We start from the raw sequence: 21017 nt of genomic DNA, 5'->3' as shown, positions 1-21017 counted from the left end.
GCCCGGTGCCCGTCCCGGTCCCCGCTGCCCTGCTCGGTGCCCGCTGCCCGTCCCGGTGCCCGCTGCCCGTCCCGATCCCCGCTGCCCTGCTCGGTCCCGGTGCCCCCTTCCCGGTCCCCGCTGCCCTTCCCGGTCGCGGTGCCCCCTGCCCGGTCTCGCTGCCCGTCCCGGTCCCCGCTGCCCGTCCCGGTGCCGCTGCCCTGCCCGGTTCCCCCTCGCCGGTGCCGGTGCCCTGCCCTCCTGTGCGCGGCGCGGGCGGCCCCGCCGCCGTGTCCTGCGGGAACGAGCCACCTTAAGCGGTGCCGGGGGACGGCGCTCCTCGCCGGGCCGGGCCGGGCCGGGCCGTGCGGGAGGCGGTTGTCGCTCTGGCCCGGACGCCGCCGAGCCCGGCCAGCTCCTGCGCTGCCCGCCGGTCCTGCCTCTTATTTCCGTGTCTTTCCTGTTTTTTCTCGCCGTGCTCCAGGACCCGCTTCCAGCCAGCCGAGCCCAGCCGCCCCGGCCCCCATGGGGAGCACGCGGAGACCCCGCTGCTGCCGCCGCGAAGAAGCCCCCTCCGCCCGCCGGCCTGGCGGCAACGGGCTGCACCCCGCCTGATCCGCGCGCCTCCGCCGTGGCGGGGCCGGGGGGGCCGGCGCCGCAGGATGTACCCGGGGGGACGGCACCCGGTGAGTACCGGGGGGGACGGCGCCGCAGGATGTACCCGGGGGGACGGCGCCCGGTGAGTACCGGGGGGGACGGCGCCCGGTGAGTACCGGGGGGGACGGCGCGGGAGCCGCGGCCGCGCCGGGCAGCCCTCAGCAGCCTCCCGGGCGCCTTCTCTCCCCAGACTCCCCTCCAGGCCGGGCAGCCCTTCAAGTTCTCGATTTTGGAGATCTGTGACCGGATTAAGGAGGAATTTCAGTTCCTGCAGGCTCAGTATCACAGGTGAGGGGGGGGCAGGGGACCGGGGCTGCGGAGGGAGGGAGCGAGCGAGCGAGCGAGCGGCAGGGTCAGGAGAGGGGCAAGGATGAGGGTCCTGGTCTGGCCTGGGGCATGGGGCTGGGTGCAGGGAGGAGACGGCGTGGGGGCAGGAGGGGGCCGGGGAGGCCAGCTGGGGCTGGGGCAGAGACGTGGTGTCCGCAGAAGGGAGTGAGGTGGGGGCTAGGGGTACGAGGAAAAGAGGGTCCAGGTAAAGGAGGAGGACGGGGGCCAAACTAAGGGGTGTGCTAGGGGCAGGAGATGGAGAAAGGGGTCTCAGTAAAGGGGTGATTAGGGCGGACAGGAAGAGGGGTCTAGCCTGAGGGGCAGAGCAAGGCTGTGAATTGGGGTGCCAGGTCCTGAGGGGGGTCCCAAGGTTTGTTTCCGCGGGCCAAGCTGGGTGTGGGGAGGCGTGGAGGGGACAACCGTGCAGTGGAGCTGGAGCGCTGGTGGGCTGAGATGGACCGGCCCTGAGGGGAGCAGGGGCTGCATGGGCAGCACATGGCACAGCCCCATGGGTCCAGGTCCCTCCGGAGGCACCAAGGACAAGGAAGGCAGCAGCAGTCAGGGATGGGCGTGCGACACCCTTGCGGTGCCGGTGCTGTGTGACTCTGGGGCAGAGATGGAGAGTGGGGGAGAAAGGTAGGAGAAGAGCCAAGCTTTCCGAGACCTGAAGTGTGGGTGGGCATGGGGGGGACAGGGCAGGAGATGTAGGTCCGTGAATGGAAACCGTGGATCCTCTTTGCAGCCTGAAACTGGAATGTGAGAAGCTGGTGAGTGAGAAGACGGAGATGCAGAGACATTATGTCATGGTGAGCCACCCCTCCGCTGTCCCCCAGGCCCCCAGAGCATCCTCGACCCCTAGCCTTCCCGGCGAGGTCCCAAGGCCGGAGCTCCTCTCAGTCGCTTGCCCAGCTGAGACGCCAGCTTCTGTGGGCCACCACCGCTGAGTGGATACCTGGCCTCGGGGGTTGTCCTGGGGCTGGGGGCATGAGTTAGGAAGGAGTTAATCTTTATTCCTAGCAACGGCTGGCTCTTCTGCTGATGTCTGCTGCCATGCTTGATGCTGTTTGAGCTCAGGAATCATGCCATAGGTTTTTATAGTTTTTTTCTTTTTTATTTTCTTTTTTTTCCTCTTTTTGTGTTTGGCCTCTTAAAGATAAAGGTCTCCTTCCTCCTCCCTGTCTCTCTCCCAAGAGAGGATGTCTTGGAAGTGATACCCTGAGGCTGGTGTTTTGGATGGGAGAGGAAACTGCCTTTAAAAAGAGCAGGGCAGGACTCCCTCTGCAGTGGCCAGTGTGGTGTTAATAGCCTACCGGCTGGCACTATCCTGTGCCAGGCTCCTGCTGGGCAGCCTTGGGCAGGAGGAGGGGTAGCACTGCTGGCAGGAAGCTAGGAAGGTGGGAACTGGAGAACTGGAGTAACATTACCTCTCCTTCAGCATCTGACATTACCGGCCCCTCTAGGGGAAGGGGGAAAGACAAATTATCCCCCCTCCCAACAGCAAACAGACCTAAACCTGGGCAGCCCCATCCCCTGGGTGATGGCAGCCCTATTCCTGAGGCCAGAGGGGTGTCAGTTTATACTAATGCAGAAACTAGGGTGTAATCATCATGTGCGTTAAACAGTCTACACCTTGGTGGCACCCCAGCTCATCCCAGGCGCTGGTTGGAGCTCATGGTGTGATGAGTTTGGGCAGGCGTCAGCCCATCACTTTCTGCTCAGCTGTTTCCCTGGACTCAAGCTGGTGGGAGCAGGGACCCGCAGCAGCAGGGTTCTGCTAGAGGAAGTTTGACGGGGGAAGCAGAGATGGACTGGATATTAAACCCTGGCTGTAATGGGCCAATTGCTCGGGGCAAATCCTAACCAGGCTGCACTGTGATTTTCCTTTCAGTATTATGAAATGTCCTATGGGCTGAACATTGAAATGCACAAGCAGGTGAGTGAGCTGGGGTCTGTGGCAGTGGCAGGGGGAGAGCTTGGTGCTGGGACACTCTGTTGGAAAACAATCTCCCTTCTCCCCGTGTCCCTGTTACCGGCATGGCAGACCTAGCGTAGCTGTGGATGAGGGACTGCTTTGCAAAGGGGTTGAGCAATTGTCAGGACATGGGGTATTGAGTTCTGGTAGACACCTCAGGCAGAACCTCCTCCCTGTGATCCCAAAGCACCTCAAAGTCTGGCCTTGCGTCCTGCAGTCCCTGTGCGCGTACCTGCCAGCAATGGTTCCCTGGGGCCCCAGACGCAGGAGGGAGTGTGGAGGAAACAGCAGGAGCTGGAGCCCAGAGGCGAATGGATTGCCTTGCTTTTCTGTCTTTCTTTCTGTCTTTCTTTCTGTCTTTCTTTCTGTCTTTCTTTCTGTCTTTCTTTCTGTCTTTCTTTCTGTCTTTCTTTCTGTCTTTCATCCCTTTTTCCTTTCCTGAAGCCAGAGGAGTGTTTTCACCCTTCCCTGGTTCCCCTTTTGTTCCAGTGTTAATTTGCTTTCCCTCTTCAGATTTATCAATCTAGTCATCACGGGCTCTCTGCCAGGGAAATTAGTTTGGACCAATGCCTGACAAAGTGGCAAGTCAACTGCCATATTCCTCCAGCTGGCTCAGCCCCTCCGAGTTTGCTCCTTTTGTTAGCAGGGAGGGCTGCAGGGCCCTTCAGCACGTTCCTGCTGTCCCCACGCGCTCCCAGCTCTGGTGGGACCAGGATCCAGGGGTGGCCTGAGCTGCAGGGGACCCAGGGGCTCTCCCGACACAGGACAGGGGGGCGGACAGCTGAACGCTTGGAGAGGGGCAGCCAGGGCCCGGCATGCCTGCTCCTGTTCCCAGCTGCGGGGCACTACGAGGCACCAGGACAGGATCTCTGACTCCCGGTCCTTGCTACCGCGTGGTGCACGCAGCAGCAGGCTGGATCGGCGGGGGACGGGGTGTCTGGGGGGACGGGCGTGGGCCGTGCTGTCCCCCGCCCCGCAGCAGGGAGCTGTGTGGCTTTGAGAGTCAGGTAAACGTCCCCTTTGTTCTTTGCCGGCTTTGTGCATGGTTTGACCTCTCTGCAATGCTGTCAGAGATTGTAGAAACCCGAGATGAAAAAGCACCTCAGAGCAGCCAGTCGCTTCGCTGGCGAGTGCCAAGTGCCGGGGGGATTTGCAGCGTGGGTGACAGGTTCTCCCTGGGAGACACAGGTTTGTTTTGGAGCGGCCGGCTGGGAAGCTGCAGCAGCTTCCCTTGGGAAGGGCCCTTGTCCCAGGGAGGGATTCAGCCGGGCTCACTGGTACCGTAGGTGAGGACAGGGCGCACCTGGCTTCTCCGCGTTTCCCTTGCTGCCGTTTGCTGGGGAGGGGGCAGGTAAATCGCAGTGCCCCGAACCTCAGTGTCCCTCTCTGTAAGCAGCCGTTGGAGCTGCCTGGTCGGCCGGGGTGTTTTTGAGGGGGTGGGAAGCACGAGCTCCTGATCCGGCCAGGGCTGGGAAGGGCAGAGCAGGTATCATCATTGGTGCTGTGCAGGGCTTGCTGGGAAGATCCAGAAGAGATGGGGGGTGGGGAGAGGAAGCTGAATTAATTTGTGTGAAACCCCCCCCCTTGTTTTCCCCATGGCTTTCAGTTCAATGCTTGGGGAGAGGGAAAGCGGCATAGCAGTGGCCCGTTGCCAGTGTTCGTAGCTCTGCTCTCCTCCTTCCCTACCAGCCTGCCCGCTGGCTACAAGAGCAGCAGCCCACAAAGCCAAGATGGGTTTGGGCTGAGCAAAGCCAGCTGGGCTTTAAAAGGGCTGACAGCTCAGAGCCTGGCTTGGCCTGGATCCACAGAGGGATTTAGGAGTCAGATTCCCTCCTGTGTGCCCAGGGGAACCTGACAGTCTGGGAGGGTCCCAGAGCCCTGGGCAGAGTCCTCGCTTGGCAGGAGCTTGGGAAATCCCAGCAGGGATAGAGAGGCAGCGTGAGGATTTACGCTGAGCCGGATGCAGGGTGGTGAGCGCTTAACTCCCCGGAGCTCAGTGCATCTGCAGGATGTTTGGCTGTCCTCCTCCCTACCCGGCGGGGGGGGGCGGGATGGGGTTCAGAGCCCTCCCACCCCACTGCAGCAGTGATACCTGCCTCCTCTTTCAGGCAGAGATTGTCAAGAGACTGAGTGCCATCTGCGCCCAGATTATACCCTTCCTGACGCAGGAGGTAAGAGGGGGCATGCGCCGGACTGCTTGGGCTTCTCCGGAGGCCCTTGGGAAAGGGGGAACCAGGATCCAGCCTGAAGAAAGGGAGGTTCAGGGAGGGAAAACCTCTGTACCTGGACTGGAGGAAGGGAGGTACTGACTGTGCATCCCTGGGCCGTAGCACAGCTGGGTGCAGGGTCAGGGCCACGTGACATCTGCGGCCGCAAGCACTGCGTAATGCCCAGGCTTTTCCTCCTAGCACCAGCAGCAGGTTCTGCAGGCAGTGGAGCGGGCCAAGCAGGTGACCATGGGGGAACTCAACAGCATCGTTGGGGTGAGTTGCCCTGCCGGGCCAGGGAGTGAGGGCTCTTCCCTGCTCCACTGCGAATTTGGACTGCACAGTGTAACAATGGGAGAAGCCAAGGTCTTTCTACCCTGACAAGCTTGGGATGGTCTGCTGTGGCGATTAGGGTTTACCACTGCATAACGAAGAAGGCAGACAGCCTCTGGGAGCCTCCCTGGCCCCAGCCATGCCGACCTGAGCAGGGGAGAGCGATGGGCTGGGCTTGTCTGTCATGTTTTGGGGGTTGCATCCCCTGACTTGTGTAGGGGGTGCTCTAGGTGCTGCATGGGGGAAAGGGCAAGGGATGGGACTAAAACAGTGCGGCCTTGACAGCTCTGCTCCCCTCCTTGTCCTTCGTGTCGCGTCTCATCCCATCGCGCTTTGCATTGCACTTCATGCAGACAGCTCTGGGGTGTGGGCACAACTGGCGTGCGGCTATCTCCTCCCAGGACCCAGGACCATTTGCTCTTTCTCTTTCAGCAGCAGCAGCTTCAGCACCTCTCCCACCACGCACCCCCCATCCCGCTGACCCCCCACCCCTCCAGCATGCAGCCATCTAGCCTGACGGGGGTCGGCAGCGCCTCGGGGCTCCTGGCCCTCTCGGGGGCACTTATGGCGCAGTCGCAGCTCGCTGCCAAGGAGGACAGAGTGGTCCAGGATGGGGAGAACAGAGGTAAGGGGATGAAATGCAGCTGGATTAACGCTTCGAAGGCTGGCTGGATCAGGGTCAGGCAGAAGTCCCAGAGGTGGCCAGGCAGCACCAGGGGGATCCTGCTCCCAGCTCTGCCCCTTTCCCAGGGCTCCTCAATGTGTGGCAGCTGTTCCCTGGGGCCAGGGGGAGCGGCAGGCACAGCAAATGACAGATCCAGCTAATTAAATATCTGCAGCCCCGAGAGGTTGGCTCTATTTTTGACCAAAGGAACAGCTGCCATGCAGCGATGATTCCAGAGAGCTCGTGGCAGTGTAGGGGGCGGCTGCGTGCGCACCCCAAGCGCTGGGCCCCAGGGCTCTGGGTGCACACGTGCACATGGGCCTTCTGCCTCCCCGGGGTATTTTCAGCGTTGTGCTCCCCCTGCAAGAGACAGCTGGTGGGTGCGAGCTCCCCACTGCAGAGAAACCCTCTCAGTTTGCACCGAGGTTCTCAGGCACTCATCTGATGCTGGAAGCTGAGACTTTAAGGGAAAACACCTTACTGTTGCAAGCCCCTGGTAGAAACTGTGGGAGACACGGGGCTGTGGCAAGGAATTTAGAAAGCTTTATTGCATATGCAGTGCCTCGCAGATAGCAGTAATCCCTCATCCTTCTGGGTGCCTCCTCCTATCAGGATCACAAAGTGCTTTACAAACATCATCAATATTTAATCATCGTTAAATCAGTTCTGTGAATGTTACTGGCAGGCTTGGGCCAAATTAATAGCAACACCCAGCTTTGCTGGTGGCTTGTTGTTCTTGAAGCTTTTTCTGAAGGAGGAGCCACTCTGAGCTCAAGTCACCTTCTACAGAGTGCAGGCGTCAGGTATTTTTGCTGAGGGGCAAACTGAGGCACAGACAGGGCTCCAAGCCCTGCACAGCAGGATGGGTCCTTGGACTAGAAACAGGCAGTAAAATTTAGCAGCCTTAGTGATCCTGCTCCGCAGACTCCTCTGGGGAAGGTGCTGGTGGCTCATCATGGTCCCTGATGTGGGGTCTGGAAGTGCTACTGTAACAGGACACAATGGTGGCAGGGAAACTGGTCACTAGAGGGGTTTGCTTCGTTTTCTTAATGATCTGGTTTTGCTTGTAAGATCTAAAGGTGGTAAAAATAGCATCAGGAAATTGTCCATGTATGCACACGTCTGCTTTGCATCCTTGCACACAGGTGTGTGCAGTTTTAATTCTGTCAGTGTTTCTTTAAGGATGGCCTTCCCCAAAGGAGAAAAACAAACTCCAGAAAGAGGATAAAAGCAGGCTATGCTGTGCCTTCCTTAACCCTTCGAGACCCAGGCAGCCTCTGGTGAATGCTTTCAGAGTCAGCTTGCATGGTGCTGGTCCTTGGGTGGGAAAAAGCAGTCTGACTGGCATCCAGTCAGGGCAGAGGGCACACAGACACCCGCATTGATTCCTCCTTAAAAAAATCAGTGAAATGCTACATATGGTTTAGGTTAATCCTTGGTGCCCCCCTAGTTAGCCAGAGCAGGTGTGGATCAAACTGAGCCAGCACTGAAGTGATAATCCCGGGCACCCGGCCCCTCTCCCCCCTTCCCTCCTGCTTTGTGCTGACCAGAGTCCTGCAGCAGCCGCACACATTAAGAGTCCGGCATCCCCTGATACCCTCCTGCCTCATTCCTGAACATCTGTCCTCCTGCCAGCAGAGACTGGGACCCATATATCCTCTCTAAATGCTGATGTGATCATTAGGAGTGAAAAGCCACTGGGGAGCAATGCAAGACCCCAGCTGATAACCCGGTGCGTAGGTTTGTGAGCAAATGCCTGACGCTCCTTCCCTGAGCTCAGGGAGATGGAGCTGTTTTTTTGTGTGCTGCATGTGAAAAAGCCTTGATCAAAGAGTCTCTAAGAAGGGCTTTTTAGCATAGCTTCCTAGAGAAATGGGATGGGTGTGATTCATGAGGCCTCAGCTAGCTAGTCTGCTTGTCGCTTCTTAATAACTTTGGAACCCATTGGCTGGTTCCAGCCAAGAAATTTCAAAGCTCTAATGAGTTTCTTGGAAGTAGGTGGCTGGATAGATTCCTCCCTGCTTCCCTGAGAAAGACCAGTGTGCTCACCTCCTATTAGACATCAGAGAATCCACACAGCATCTGGGCAAAGTGGGAAATAGGGTGTCATTTTTCAGCCTGGGTCCCTCTGTCTCCTCTGGTTTTATGCTGCACTGCCCCTCCTTTTCCTTCCCCCCTCTGCAGTTTGAGCATAGCCACGGCATTAACAGCCTCTTCTTTTTTCCTTCCTTCTTCTTTGCCACCGTGGATGTTCCCGGATGCTTTCCTCTCCTGCTGCCTGGACACCAGAGCACACCCCGAGCCGGGTAAGTTGCACCAACAGACCTGGCTTTGGCCAAGCTGGTGGCGTGAACAGGCCTTCTGGAAACGTGGGTGGGTGGCATGGCTTTTCCTTCACAAGGTCTTGGGCTGCTCTGCGAGCCTGCCAGCCCCCTTGAGTGTCACTTAGAGCATCTCCAGGGTATTCTAAGAGATATTTTGCTAATGTGCATGGTCCTGCTCCCCTAACCCTCTCGGGACTTGCAGGACATTTGCCCTAGATTTCCTGGTCCAGAGGCAGGGAAGCAGAGCTAGTTCAGAGCCCTCCATGCTGGTGTCAGTTCCTGGAAAGACCTTTGTGCTGCTAGAGAGAATCTGGGTCCTGGGGTGGCCGTGGCAGGGAGGATCCAAGGGAAGAGATGGGCTGCATTTTATGGTGACCCCATGCTCAGCGCCTGAGGGCTGGCAGCACGGGGCTGGCACAGGGGCTGCATGTTCTGGAGGTGCCTGCAGCCAGCTCCCTTTGCAAGCACTCGCAGTAGGATTTCCAGGAATGTTTTGTTTCCTGACCTTTGGAAGTAAACAGCCCAGAGATAGCGGAGCTGCCCTTCTCTTTTTGGTGGCAGCCTGAGAGGCCGTGCTTCAGTACAAAGGGAGGGAGTGGCAGGGACTGGGGTTTCGTTTCTGCATGGCACCATGTCATTTCATGGGGCTCCTCAGGGGAGGATCAGCTGAAGGTGGGCAGGCAGCTTTGCAGGCAGAGCAGCTCCATGTTGTTCTCTTGAGAGCTGTACACCATGGCCCAGACACTCTGCTCCCGTTCTGCCGAAGGCCTTCAGGTTACAGTGGTCCAGTGGCGGCTTCTGCTGTGTGGGCTCCTTTCTTCTTTCTCCCTCCCCAACTTGGTGCCTGAAGACAGGAGACATCTCTCCCTAACACTGTGGGTCAACTTTCCAGGCTGTTTGCATTTGCACACAAGGTGATTAGGGCAGCTGGCTCCCAGGACTGGCCTTCCCCTGGGTGCTGAGTTTGTAAGGGCTCAGCATGCCAAGAAGGAAAGGACAAGCCATTGAGTTGCAGGGGGGTGGGATGGAGAGAGGGGCTGGGTTCTTAGTCCCCTTCTGCCTCTGGAGACCCCAGGCTGAGGCCAGCTCTGCTCTCTCCAGAGGGCAGCACATGGGTCCTCACTTGAGGCTGGACCTAGGCTCGGGGTTGGAGGAACCCAGCTGGAGTTTTGGAGGAGAGGAGGGCAGCTAAGGGGAACATACATGTGTAGAGGGATATAGGGGAGAATCTGAGCAGAGAAAACAAGATAAAGTGTTCTGCTCATCGTAACCCCCCATCCCTTTGCTGTGCTGCCTCGGGTGGGCTGTGTGTGCATTGAGGAGGGAGCCGGGCAGGTTTGTAGCTGAAGGTGCTGGGCCAGCTTGACTCAGAGACTCTTTGCTGATGCGAGTATCTAAAGGTCAAGCGCTGCTCCCAAAATAGCTAGTTCTGTCCTTTTTGAGATTTTCCAGTTTAGCAAACAGGCTGAACAGGTCTCCTTACCTAAGCCCAGCAATGCCAGTTCCTCCCCAGCCCTTGGCTGCATTCTCTGTTTTTAATGTCCCCCAACCTTGTCAGGAGTCCCAAAGCAGTGACTCCCAGTTGGCTCCAGTAAGCTGGAGCTACAGCTCAGGGCACAGGCAGGGGAAGGAAGGGTTAACTAGCCCCTCCACTGGGGAGCAATTGACATTGATCTTCATAAGCTTGCAGTCAGGTGACAGAGGGAGATAGAGAAATGGTCGCCCTATTGCATCTGAGATAGACCAGGCTATCTCCTCCAGGGACCACCCCAGGGGACGGGACCCTTCTTTTTTGCTCTGTGGTTGTATGTGGCAAGGTTCCTGATTCCTCTGTAAATGACCACATCGGTGCCCTGGGATGGAGCATTTTCTTCCTAACTGCTAGCATCAACAGCGCTGCAAAGTAGTCCTTGGGAGGGCTGGGGAGCTGCACCCTGGAAATGGCAGCAGCCCCTGACACCCCGCATGCTTTGAAAAGCAAGGCCGGTTTTGGAGGTGGGCCCCGGAGCAGAGCAGGCAGATCCTCCTCTCCCATAACCCAGCATCGATCTGGTGTTCCTCTGGTTTGTATGCTGGTGCCATGGGACCAGGCCCCCAAGCGCGCGCGCGCTGATGTGCATGAAAGAGAGCAGGAGTGCGTGGGCGGGCTGGTGGGTGGGCAGGAACCACTTGATTGTATTATCATCCAAGGAAACAGCCGAGGAGGGGGGAGGGAAGGGATTTAAGACACCCCCGCGGTTTTCGGCACAATCTGCCCTCGGCGGGAAGCGGGCTGGAACACACTGGGGCGGAGGGTGAGGAAGGGGGAAGAGGCATTCATCTCTGCTCTGCCCCCATCCTGCTTTCTCCAAGCCCCGCTGACTCCTGCAGCGTCAGGGTTAAGGCAAAGTAAACATTCAGGCTCCAATGGGGATTTTCCACTCCCGCCATGCCTTATTATCTCCCGAAGGGGCGGATCTGCTCTCCAGTCCAGGGGCTGGGGAGCCTGCGTTGTTCAGCTCTCGGTTTCATGTAGCCCTGTGTGCAAACAGCTCGGTCAGGGCATGGCTGCGACGGGCATGGCTGTGACGTCTTGTCCTCTCCCCTGTCCCGCTCAAACGCTCCTTCCTCGCGGAGTGGTTCACAGCAGGGCTTATCTGTCAGCTGGGGCTGTTGCTCCCGTTGCCCACTCCTTTGCTCTGGCAAAGCTGGGAAGTGTGTGGCCCTGCCTGGCTCGCAGCAAGACGTCTGGCTTTGCGGTTTTGGGCATGGTTTTGTTTTCTCTCTCTTCCCTCTGCCAGCCAGCCCACCTGCCTGGGAAGTGCTTTGCCGTGGCTGAGGCAGTGCCAGGCTGATGGACTGGCCGCGCTCCCTCCATGGAGGGGATGGGGCATGGGTCCTGGCCGGCTTCCAGCGGAGGAGGGTGGTGGGAAAGGGTGAGAGCAGCTCCCTTTGGAGACATCCCAGGGGCAGGCCAGGAAAGGGAGGTGACGTTGCCAAGTCTCTGAGCACCTTATAAATACGAACGGAGCTGAACCTCGCTGCCTGCTGCCCACAATAGGAGATTGTCCATCTGCAGTTGGGGCAGCTGACCCACGGAGACAGTCCCCATCCTCCTTCCCTCCTCCCTACCCCATCGGGGCTGAATGGGTGAACTTGGGCTGGAACCCAGCCTGGAGGCACCTGCCCCAGCCTTGCTTAAACCACCAAACTAAAGCCCATCTCTGCCCCCAGGTAAATGTGCATCTTCGAGGACTCTTAGCCAAGGGCTCACAGGAGGCCAGTAAGGGGATGCCAGAGGTATCTGCACCTCTGCAGGGAGAGAGTAATTCCTCCCCCTTTTGCTCTGGCATCCCTTCGACCAGGGGAAGGGAACCCCTGCCTCCCAAAGCAGCTGTGGCACAGGTTGTACAAATAGCTGGCTGGATTCTGGACGCTGGCTGGGAAGCAGCCAACAGCACCGGAAGGACTCTTCTAGAGAGGAAACATGTTTGGCACTGCTTTGCGGCCCGTCTGCTCTCCCCTCCAGCTCACTCGCCTTCCTCTTCCCCCCTCCGGCTCAGAGTGTTTCTGCTTCCCCTCCGGAGAGCCTGCAGGACGAGGAGCGGATGGGCAGCACAGGCCTGAAGCGGAAACGGGAAGAAAAGGACCTGCCTGGGCATTATGTGAGTGCAGCCACAGAGCATGGCCATGGGAGATGGGAAGGGTCCTGGAGGTGGCAAGGGAGTCTCTGTGCCTGCCCCTTCCTGGGGGTGAAGAGGCAGAAGTGGAGAATGTCCCTGTGTGGTTGCCCTGCAGACTGCACCACCAAGTGAGCTGGAGCAGCTTCTCTGGGGTAGCCAGAGCATGGTCTGGCCAAACACCCCAGCTCGGGTTAGGGGTGGAGTGACTGTGCACAAGGAAAGGCCCAGCAGCCTCAAGGGCCGGAGGGGGAAAGGGCAGTAATCCTGCAAAAGTAAATAAACAAAATGAAGGGCCCCCACCCCCGAGGAGACCCCTCAAGCCAGAGGGTTGGAGTTGCTGCCTGCAGGACGTGATGTCTGTCCCCAAGATCCGATGCATGGTGGGGGAAAGGGGGTCTCTGTGCTGGCTGGGGGGGCCCATGAGGCAGAGCCCAGAGTTGGTTCCAGTCTCTCCCACTCTTGACTGAGCCTTTATGGGTTTCTCTCTTCCTTGCAGGACAGTGATGGGGACAAGAGTGACTACAACCTTGTGGTGGATGAGGTGAGCCCAGACCCTTATGGGCACACTTAAGCCTTGCAGGATATCAGGCTCAAGCTGCAGTCAGCAGGTTTAGGACTCTGGTTCCTGAGTTTTGGGGCTCAGCAGGTTCCTGGTCTCTGCTATGGGGCAGGAGTGGCTGGCAAGGACACATGCCAGCCCTGTGATGTGCTCCTGCTGGCCAAGGCAGTGCTCTGGGCTGAAGGTTGTGCCAGCCAGGGCTCAGCTTTGCCATCCTTAGACTTGGCTCTGTTTTGCAATCCCATTTCACCCTTCTCCTGCAGCATCCCATATGGGGAATCTGATAAGCTGGGATGAAAGCCCCAGGGAGGTGGGTTTGCTGCTGGTACCACACGCACGTGAAAGTGGCAGGAGCAAGCAGGTGGAGAAGTTGCAGCACCCCGTCTTGTCCTGGCCCTGCCAGTCCCCATCCTGGGCAGTCACCTACAGTGCCTTGTCTAAAAGAAACCTTTGCTTTAAAACACTCTGAGCCCATGAGTGTGTCTAGACTGCAGCGGGTACACTGAATTTCAGTCCCTCCCAAGCAAACTGTCAGGCCCTTCTGGTGCAGCCTTCTCCGGCCACCAAGGCAGATACAACAGCACTTTATCCCAGTCCAGCTATTCTTGGCAGAGATGATGTTTTTGGGGACATCCCTTTTATCCCCTGGAAGACTAGGGGGAGGGAAAACACATATGCCATTTTCTCCTCCTGCCACTTTCCCAAGAAAATACAAGCCCTGAAAGGAACATCAGCTGGGATTTCTGCAGAAAACGACACTTATAAAAACTGCTCATTGGTGTAATTACAGTGATAAAAATCACAGACCTAATTGAACGGTTATGGGAGTGCAAGAGCTGATGGGTGGCCTTGCCTCTGAAATGCTGGCAAGGGGCTGCTGAGGGGCCCATCCTGGGTCTCTGGGGGCCCTGGGAGGTTAACTGGTCACCTTCCTTCTGCTAAAGGCACCTGTGGCTACCAGCGTGCTGTGAATCTGTCGTCACCACTAATTTTGTTCGGGGGGGGGAAAAGGCCAGGAAAGATGGTTTCTCATCCAGGGGACTGAGGAGCGAAGTGGGGGCCCTTTAGCAGATGCTTCTCTTCAAGGCTGTTGAGGCAGCAGCAGGGTGGCGAGCGACAGGGCGAATAGCTCACCCAGCAGGCAGGAGGGAAGGAGGAGGGAGCCTGGGGTCCCTGCTCAGCTTGAGGCCCAGGGGGGTTGCGCTCTTGGGGGACCTGCCTGGCCGTCAGCTGCCCCTACCTGTCCCCGCATGGAGGGATGCAGATCCCGCTGCCCTGAGGATGGTCCTTGTGCTTTGTCCCCAGGATCCGCCCTCGGAGCCCGGCAGCCCTGGCCGTGCACCCAGTGCCCGGCTGCCCCCAGCCCGCCGGGACATGACTGAAAGCCCTGCCTCGCTCGCCTCCAGCCGCAGCACGACCCCCCTCAAGCCCAAGGACCAAAGTCCGGTAAGGAGGAGCCGTGGTGCGGGGCGGCGAGGGGCAGCGGCACCCCACCGTGAGCCGAGCCCTGGGGTCTGCCACAGCCCACGAGCTGGGCAAGCAGATCCCTCCCTCTTCAATACCGCGGGGCTGGTGCCTCGTGTCGGGTTTCCCGGGGCCAGGAGCAGAGGTCAGTGCCTTCGGAAGAGAGGTTAATCATCTGGTAAGCGAAGGCCTGGCTCTGCAGGTATTTTCCATCTGGCTGCCTGCAGAATTCCCCAGAGCTTCTCTGAGCTCTGCGTGATCGATTTTTCTTTTTTCTTTTTTTCTTTTTTTTTTTTCCCCTTCTTCCTTGCCAAGCACCAGCCCAATTCTCAGATTGAAACATCAGCGTGCGGGAAGTGGGGGAGGGAAGGCTCTGTCACGCCGCAGCCTTGCTGGCCCGGCAGGGGCTTGGAGGATTCATCCCTCGCCAGCCCTGGGGTCAGGAGCCGGCTACAGGCCATAGGGAGCAGCGGGCTGCTTCTCCCCAGGACAATCGGATTAGAGCAGACAAAGCGCCCTGAGCAATCTGCCAGCACAGCACGTTGCTTTTCTGTTATTAATTTTTTTTTTTTCCTTTGCTGGTGTCGACAAAATCCCCAGGCAGAAAAAAAAGGGAAGAAATAGGAGAGGCAAGAAAAAAGACAGGCATGAAATAGCTGTGGAGATCTGAGAGATGGGATGTGACCAGCTTCCCAGGCCTTCCCCCATCCTGCTCCTGTGCAAGGCTGAACCGGGGATGGTGTCTGCCCAGCACAGGGCATTTTGCAGGAGCGGGAGCAGGCTTTGCCGCAGGTCCCGTGGGATCTCCTCTGGGGCAGCAGGGTGCTCACGCAGGTCTGGACTGGGGGGTGACCTGGCCACCGAAGAGGGGTGCTGGATCCCGTGTTTGCGTCTGAGGGGGAAATGTGGGGCAGCTCTTGCCCGCTGGAAGGGAGCGAGGGGCGAGAGGAGAGAGGCCGAGGGTGCAGGACTCCTGGGTCCCAGGTGTAGCCACCCCTCTGGGCACGCTGCCTTTCTGTGCCCTGGGGGCCGCAGCTCCTCGCGTCCCTCCGGGACTGGCTGGCGGCACCGCAGCCTTGCTGCTGCCACGGCTCTGCCTTTGCCTTCCAGAACGACCTCTCAGCCAGTGCTCTGGCCTCCAAGTGCGCTGGGTCCTCCCCTTCCCGGGACTCCCTCACGCCCGGCCCCGGGCCCAGCTCAGCCTCCCATCTCCGGCCGCCTCCCGCCAAGCCGCCTGCCACAGACACCATCAGTGAGTTCCCAGCCGTGGTGATGGAGGGGAGGAGTTGCTCTCCTCTCCTGCAGGTGTTGCTCTGCAGCTGGTTAGACTGGGGCGAGAGGGATGGCGGGACACTTTCACCCCATCTGCGCAGGGAGCAGTTTTGCTTCACATAAGCCACTGTATTGACCACAGCAAATGTGCATCTGTGTGAAGCTGTTGTGTAGCTGTATGTTTCAGTTCTCTAAATGCTGAAGCTTTTGTGCTGGGCTCAGACCCACCAAACACTTTGTGTGGATGTAGGAACTCTTGGCTACAGGAATTCAGAGGGGCAGATGTTTTTTCTGGATGTCATCATTTTTCTTAGGCAGGTTGTCGTTGTGTTGCTGTGTGAAGCTGCGTGCTTCAGGGCCTTGGCTGCAGGGGTTGAGAAGGATGTCCCGGTGCCTCCACCAGCACACAGGATGCAGGAGGCCAGGATGTGGTTCCTGGTCGGTCTCCCTGTGTAGCTGGGGATCTCTGTAGCAATGGGGTCTTGCATGTGCTCGGTGTTGCAAAGATCCCGGGTGAGATCCAGGTGACCCAGGAATCTGTGTGAACAGCTGCATCATTTTGAAAGCAACAAGGAGGGGGGGGGTGAGAGCTAAAGTGGTGGTCTTTGTGGTGGCTAATCTTGGCCTGGTCACACCCCCTTTCGCTGCCTCAGTTTCCTTAAGAAACTTTGGGAAAGGCAGGTGGGGACAGCTCTCAGGAACAGCTTGACCATGACCAGAAGGTGAGAGGAGAGGACAGATAGCACAAGGGAGAAATTGAGCCAAACTGGAGATGCTAAGCCCTTGTCTGGGCTAGAAAATTACAGAGGTTTAGCAAAAATTGAATTGGAATTGATTTCAATAAACCAGCAAAGCCCTGGAGGTAAAGCCACTTAGCCATCAACCGCAGGTAATTCGGCCTGGCCAAGATGATTGAAAAGGGCTTGGCGAAGGAGGTCAGGGTTGTTGTGGGTTAGTGGCTGGCTGGTCCATGGTGCACCCTTTGGAGGGGGACGGAGCCCTTTCCTCCACGTGCCTGGGTCTGCGTCCCCTGTCCAGGATTGCTGGGACTGGGGGCTGCCCCTCCCCTTTGGTTTCTACAGCCCCATGCATCACCCATGTCTTGGCAGTAACCTGCCCACCCTCCTCCTTATCCTCCGGCTTGTGCCAGGCTTGTCTGGCCTTGTGTCGAGGGGACGGGTCGATGCCAGGTGCCCTTCCCCCCCCAGTGAAGCTCTCGCACTCATCAGGGTCCGTGAACAGGTCTCTCCTTGCGCAGCTCTCCGCAGCCCGCTGAGCGTGTCCAGCCCCTACACATCCTCCTTTGGGATGGTGCCTCACGCCACCCTCAATGGCGAGCTCACGGCCCCCAGCATGTATATGGGCATCCACCTCTCTCCGCAAGTTAGCAGCACTGTGATGTACGGACGGTCCCCGATGGTAAGTTGCTGAGGGGCTGGCCCAGGCCACCAGCACGTGCTGTTTCTGCTGCCTGCCCCATGCTGTCCTGAACATGTTCTGTCCCATGTGTACAATACCTGCATTTCTGCAATGAGCTTGACTGAATCCATAGGGAAGGGCTCCCTTCTGGAGGCAGCCTGGGCTTTGGGGGCAAGTGGAAGCTGTGAAGCTCTCTGAGAAGCCTCCAGCAGTTTCCATCAGTGTGTAGTGCTCTTGTTGACTGGGAGCCCCTTTTGGCCCTTGTCACTTGAATGTGGGAGGACACAGCAAGCAGGGACCTTCTGCAGAGCAGTTTGAGCCCTGTCCTGGTGTGTGTGTGGAAGAAAAGGCACGTGCCTGCCTTCATGCCCCCTCTCTTGGGGACCTTGGCATTTCACCCATCTTGCTCCCTTTGCTTTGTACAGGTGGCTTTCGAGTCTCACCCTCACCTGAGGGCTTCCTCAATGTCCTCTTCACTCTCCACCATCCCTGGAGGAAAACCGTAAGTGTGGCCAAACTTGCAGGCTGCAGGGAAGGTGGGAAAGTGGCCAAGCGGGCCAGTGTGTGCCAGGTGCAGGGGTCTCCTCCCCCCCCCCCCCCATGACCCATTTTGGAGCCTGTGGGAGATGGCGAGGCCTGGCTGGAGTTTCTCTCCACCTCTGCGTCCAATTCTGTCCTTTCATATCTGGGCTTCAGTTTAGTGACATTTGATGCTCACAAGGAGATGGTTGATTGCATCCCTCATTAGCCAGACTGCCCCAAAAACCCTCCACCTGACTCTGGAATGGTTCGTGGGAGAAACTGGCTCTTCCACTCAGGTTTCATGCAGGGATTTCTCTGTTCTCCTGTCTGCTTCCTTTCCAGCGCCTACTCCTTCCACATCAGCGCTGATGGGCAGATGCAGCCGGTGCCTTTCCCGCCCGACGCCCTCATCGGCTCCGGCATCCCCCGCCACGCGCGGCAGCTCCACACCCTGACCCATGGCGAGGTGGTCTGTGCCGTCACCATCAGCAGCTCCACGCAACATGTCTACACAGGGGGCAAGGGCTGCGTGAAGGTGTGGGACGTGGGGCAGCCAGGCACCAAGACGGCCGTGGCGCAACTGGACTGCTTGGTAAGGAGGGAGAACAGAAAGATGCTTTGTGGAGTTGGGAAGAGGAATATGTCCCTGTTACACTGGGTAACAGGGGTACCCAGGTACCCTGTACGCAAGGGTACGGGGTAGAGGCTCTTTTCGTCTCTGTGATGAGAAAAGGATGTTGTTCTCCCATGCCCTGGGCACTGATTAGCTCCTTCTCCACTTGCCCCCTTCACTGTAATCCCAAATTAGAACCGGGACAACTACATCCGCTCCTGCAAGCTGCTCCCCGATGGCCGCAGCCTCATCGTGGGGGGGGAGGCCAGCACCCTGTCCATCTGGGACCTGGCCGCCCCCACGCCCCGCATCAAGGCCGAGCTCACCTCCTCTGCGCCTGCCTGCTATGCCCTAGCCATCAGCCCCGACGCCAAGGTCTGCTTCTCCTGCTGCAGCGACGGCAACATCGTGGTGTGGGACCTGCAGAACCAGACCATGGTGAGGTGAGCCCCGGGCAGGGGAATGGGGGAGGGATGCTGGCTTCTGGGAGTTTGGGGCACTTCTTTTTTTTTAGATCGGGGAGCTCTGTGAAGGTGGTCTTCCTTCTCCATCTCTGTCCCTGTGGTCCACCCTGGCCACGGGATGCAGCAGGGATCTCCAGCTCTCCTAGCTGCCAAGGCGCTGCCCTGGCCCCAGCTGGGCTCCGCAGCTCTGACTGCCGCGTGCTCGCGTGCTCGGTCCCCTCTTTCTCAGGCAGTTTCAGGGCCACACGGACGGCGCGAGCTGCATCGATATCTCTAACTACGGCACCAAGCTGTGGACAGGGGGGCTGGACAACACGGTGCGGTGCTGGGACCTGCGGGAAGGCCGTCAGCTGCAGCAGCACGACTTCAGCTCGCAGGTAGGGGCGGGGGCTGGCCGGGACTGTCGCGAGGCTGGCCGGGACAGTCGCGAGGCTGGCCGGTTCCCAGGGTGCTGGTGCCTGATGTGGCCTTCTCCCCAGATCTTCTCCCTGGGGTACTGCCCCACAGGCGAGTGGCTCGCCGTCGGCATGGAGAGCAGCAATGTGGAGATCCTGCATGTGACCAAACCAGAGAAATACCAGCTGCACCTCCATGACAGCTGCGTCCTGTCCCTCAAATTTGCCTCCTGCGGTAGGAGAGCCATTTTTCTGCTGTGGCTGTGTAGACATTGGAGCAGGGTGACTGTGTGCAGCCCCCTACCAGCTTGGTCTCTAGGGTTCCCCAGTGCTCAGACCCCCTGGATGGTGTCCGAAACACTGAGCCACTTTGTCTTTTGCCACAGGGAAATGGTTTGTGAGCACAGGGAAGGACAACTTGCTGAATGCCTGGCGGACACCCTATGGAGCCAGCATATTCCAGGTGAGGCAGGTCCTGTTGTGAGCAGGGCACGTATTTGGGGGTGGGGGGGGTGCTTAGTCCATCAGTATGAAGGACCCTTGGTCCATCAGGGTCCCTGCGCCCAGCTCTGCCCTCAGCCTGTCTCTCTCATTTTTCAGTCCAAAGAGTCCTCATCTGTGCTGAGCTGCGACATCTCCATCAATGACAAGTTCATCGTTACAGGCTCTGGAGACAAGAAGGCCACAGTGTATGAGGTGGTGTACTGAGGACCCCGACTGGCACCATCCCTTGTCCATCAGGGAAGGAGCCAGGCTTTGCCAACGCCACCTCAGACTGGCAGCGCTGCTCCTGCTGCTGACGGAGGCCTCCCAGTTCAGTGCATGGCAGCAGCTGGCGGTGCTGCTGGAGCAGCTCATCTGCAGACCTGCTCTCGCGCACTCTCTCCCCCCCCGCCCCCGCCATTTCTCTCCTTTCAGCAGTTAAAAAAAAAAAAAAAAGACCCAGGGGACCTACACACCTTGCTACCCCTTTCCCAGATTTCTGCCTTACTTAGATCAGAGGATGGAGGGAGCGAACTGGGAGCTCCTGGGGTTCGGGATCCTGGAGCTTGTTGTGCGCAGGCATCTGCCTGGGGTGGGAGGGAGTATGGGGGGGGGGGGCTGGTCCCCATGGCTTTGCACCCCAGGGACTCTCTGACCCTCAGCCCCAGAGTCATGAAGGAGAGGTGATGAGCCAGCGGAGCTGGACAAGGCCATCAGTGACTGAGAAAGGCCAGGGCCTGGTGTTGCTCCCAAATTACTGCTACTGAGTTAATGACACCAATTTTCTGCTGCAGAAACAGCTGTAAATTCTCATCAGTAAAGAAATGTATTTAACAGTGTTTTCAATCCCTTACTAATAAAAAGGAGTAAAAGAATGATTGGCCTGGTGGTGGTGTGGGGGCTAATCGTATTGCAGGAGCCATGGAAACCAAGCCCAGAGAACCCAACCCATCCAGGACAGAGATCATCCGAAACACCTGCAGGGAGATGCTCCAGCAGGAGGAACGGCTGCAGGTATCAGGCAGGGCGCTGGGAGCAGGGCACCTTTAGCTGAGGGGTTGGGGGCGGGGGGGAACGCACCCATGAGAGGGTTGCGTAAATCCAGCAGCACTGGCCTGAGCACAAAGCGACGGTGGCGGCAGCAGCCTGAACATCTTTCTCATGGCTGTCTGGCAGGACATGAGCTCTCGGCAGTGGCAGAGCTGGGTTCCCAATGGCGTTGACCTGCCACTGCACTAGGGCCCCAGCCGGCTGATTGCACAGGCTCTTAGCAAGAGAGCCTACTCCCCCCCCCCCCCCCCCCCCCAGCAGGTCTGGCTGAAATCCAGACAGATAAGCTAACGATGACGGCTCACATCTCATTTCCTTAGAAAACCACTTCCCCAAGTGGTGACCTCTTCCCCCACACCCAGCAGCGCAACAGCGAGGGGAGCAGAGGTTCAGGGAATGGCATCTTGCCGTGCAGCCGCTGACATCTGTTCTCCCCTTCACCGCCACCCTTGTGCTCAGCACCCGCGTGCCGAGTTCAGCATTCCTCAGCACCGGGGAGCTCCACCACTGGATTTCTCTCCAGGAGGAGCAGAGCAGAAGACAAATGCATCTCTAAGCAGAGCAAATGCAGGTACACAGCCAAAATGCCCTGCCTGCAGCACAGTGCAGCCATGACCATGCTCTGTTCCAGGAACATTTAGCAGCAGTGGA

The 21017-nt window shown here is 58.4% G+C and overlaps 1 protein-coding gene across 5 annotated transcripts; it reads left to right on the top strand.

Moving 5' to 3' along the window:
• The first annotated feature begins 213 nt into the window (after window positions 1–213).
• Window positions 214–20191, top strand: TLE2 (transducin like enhancer of split 2). Of its 5 annotated transcripts, XM_026082283.1 has the most exons (21): window positions 315–665; window positions 827–924; window positions 1706–1769; window positions 2852–2896; window positions 5044–5106; window positions 5344–5418; window positions 5911–6075; window positions 6975–7005; window positions 8429–8445; window positions 12006–12107; window positions 12622–12666; window positions 13990–14130; window positions 15259–15400; window positions 16679–16839; window positions 17265–17341; window positions 17704–17953; window positions 18170–18417; window positions 18668–18815; window positions 18918–19068; window positions 19220–19296; window positions 19434–20191. In XM_026082283.1, the coding sequence occupies exons 1-21, from the start codon at window positions 642–644 to the stop codon at window positions 19539–19541; spliced, it is 2232 nt and encodes a 743-aa protein (XP_025938068.1). In that variant the 5' UTR covers window positions 315–641; the 3' UTR covers window positions 19542–20191. The 5 variants fall into 5 exon arrangements, with proteins under 5 accessions (XP_025938066.1, XP_025938067.1, XP_025938065.1 ...); XM_026082279.1 differs by lacking the exon at window positions 6975–7005 and having other exon boundaries at window positions 5908–6100; XM_026082280.1 differs by lacking the exons at window positions 6975–7005; window positions 18918–19068; window positions 19220–19296; window positions 19434–20191 and having other exon boundaries at window positions 314–665; window positions 5908–6100; window positions 18170–18412; window positions 18668–18809.
• Window positions 20192–21017: the final 826 nt, after the last annotated feature.

This window comes from Apteryx rowi, unplaced genomic scaffold (genome assembly GCF_003343035.1).
Source record: "Apteryx rowi isolate R43461 unplaced genomic scaffold, aptRow1 scaffold_570, whole genome shotgun sequence".
In the NCBI taxonomy this organism is placed as follows: Eukaryota; Metazoa; Chordata; class Aves; order Apterygiformes; family Apterygidae; genus Apteryx; species Apteryx rowi.
This window is presented reverse-complemented; position numbering and strand designations above follow the sequence as displayed.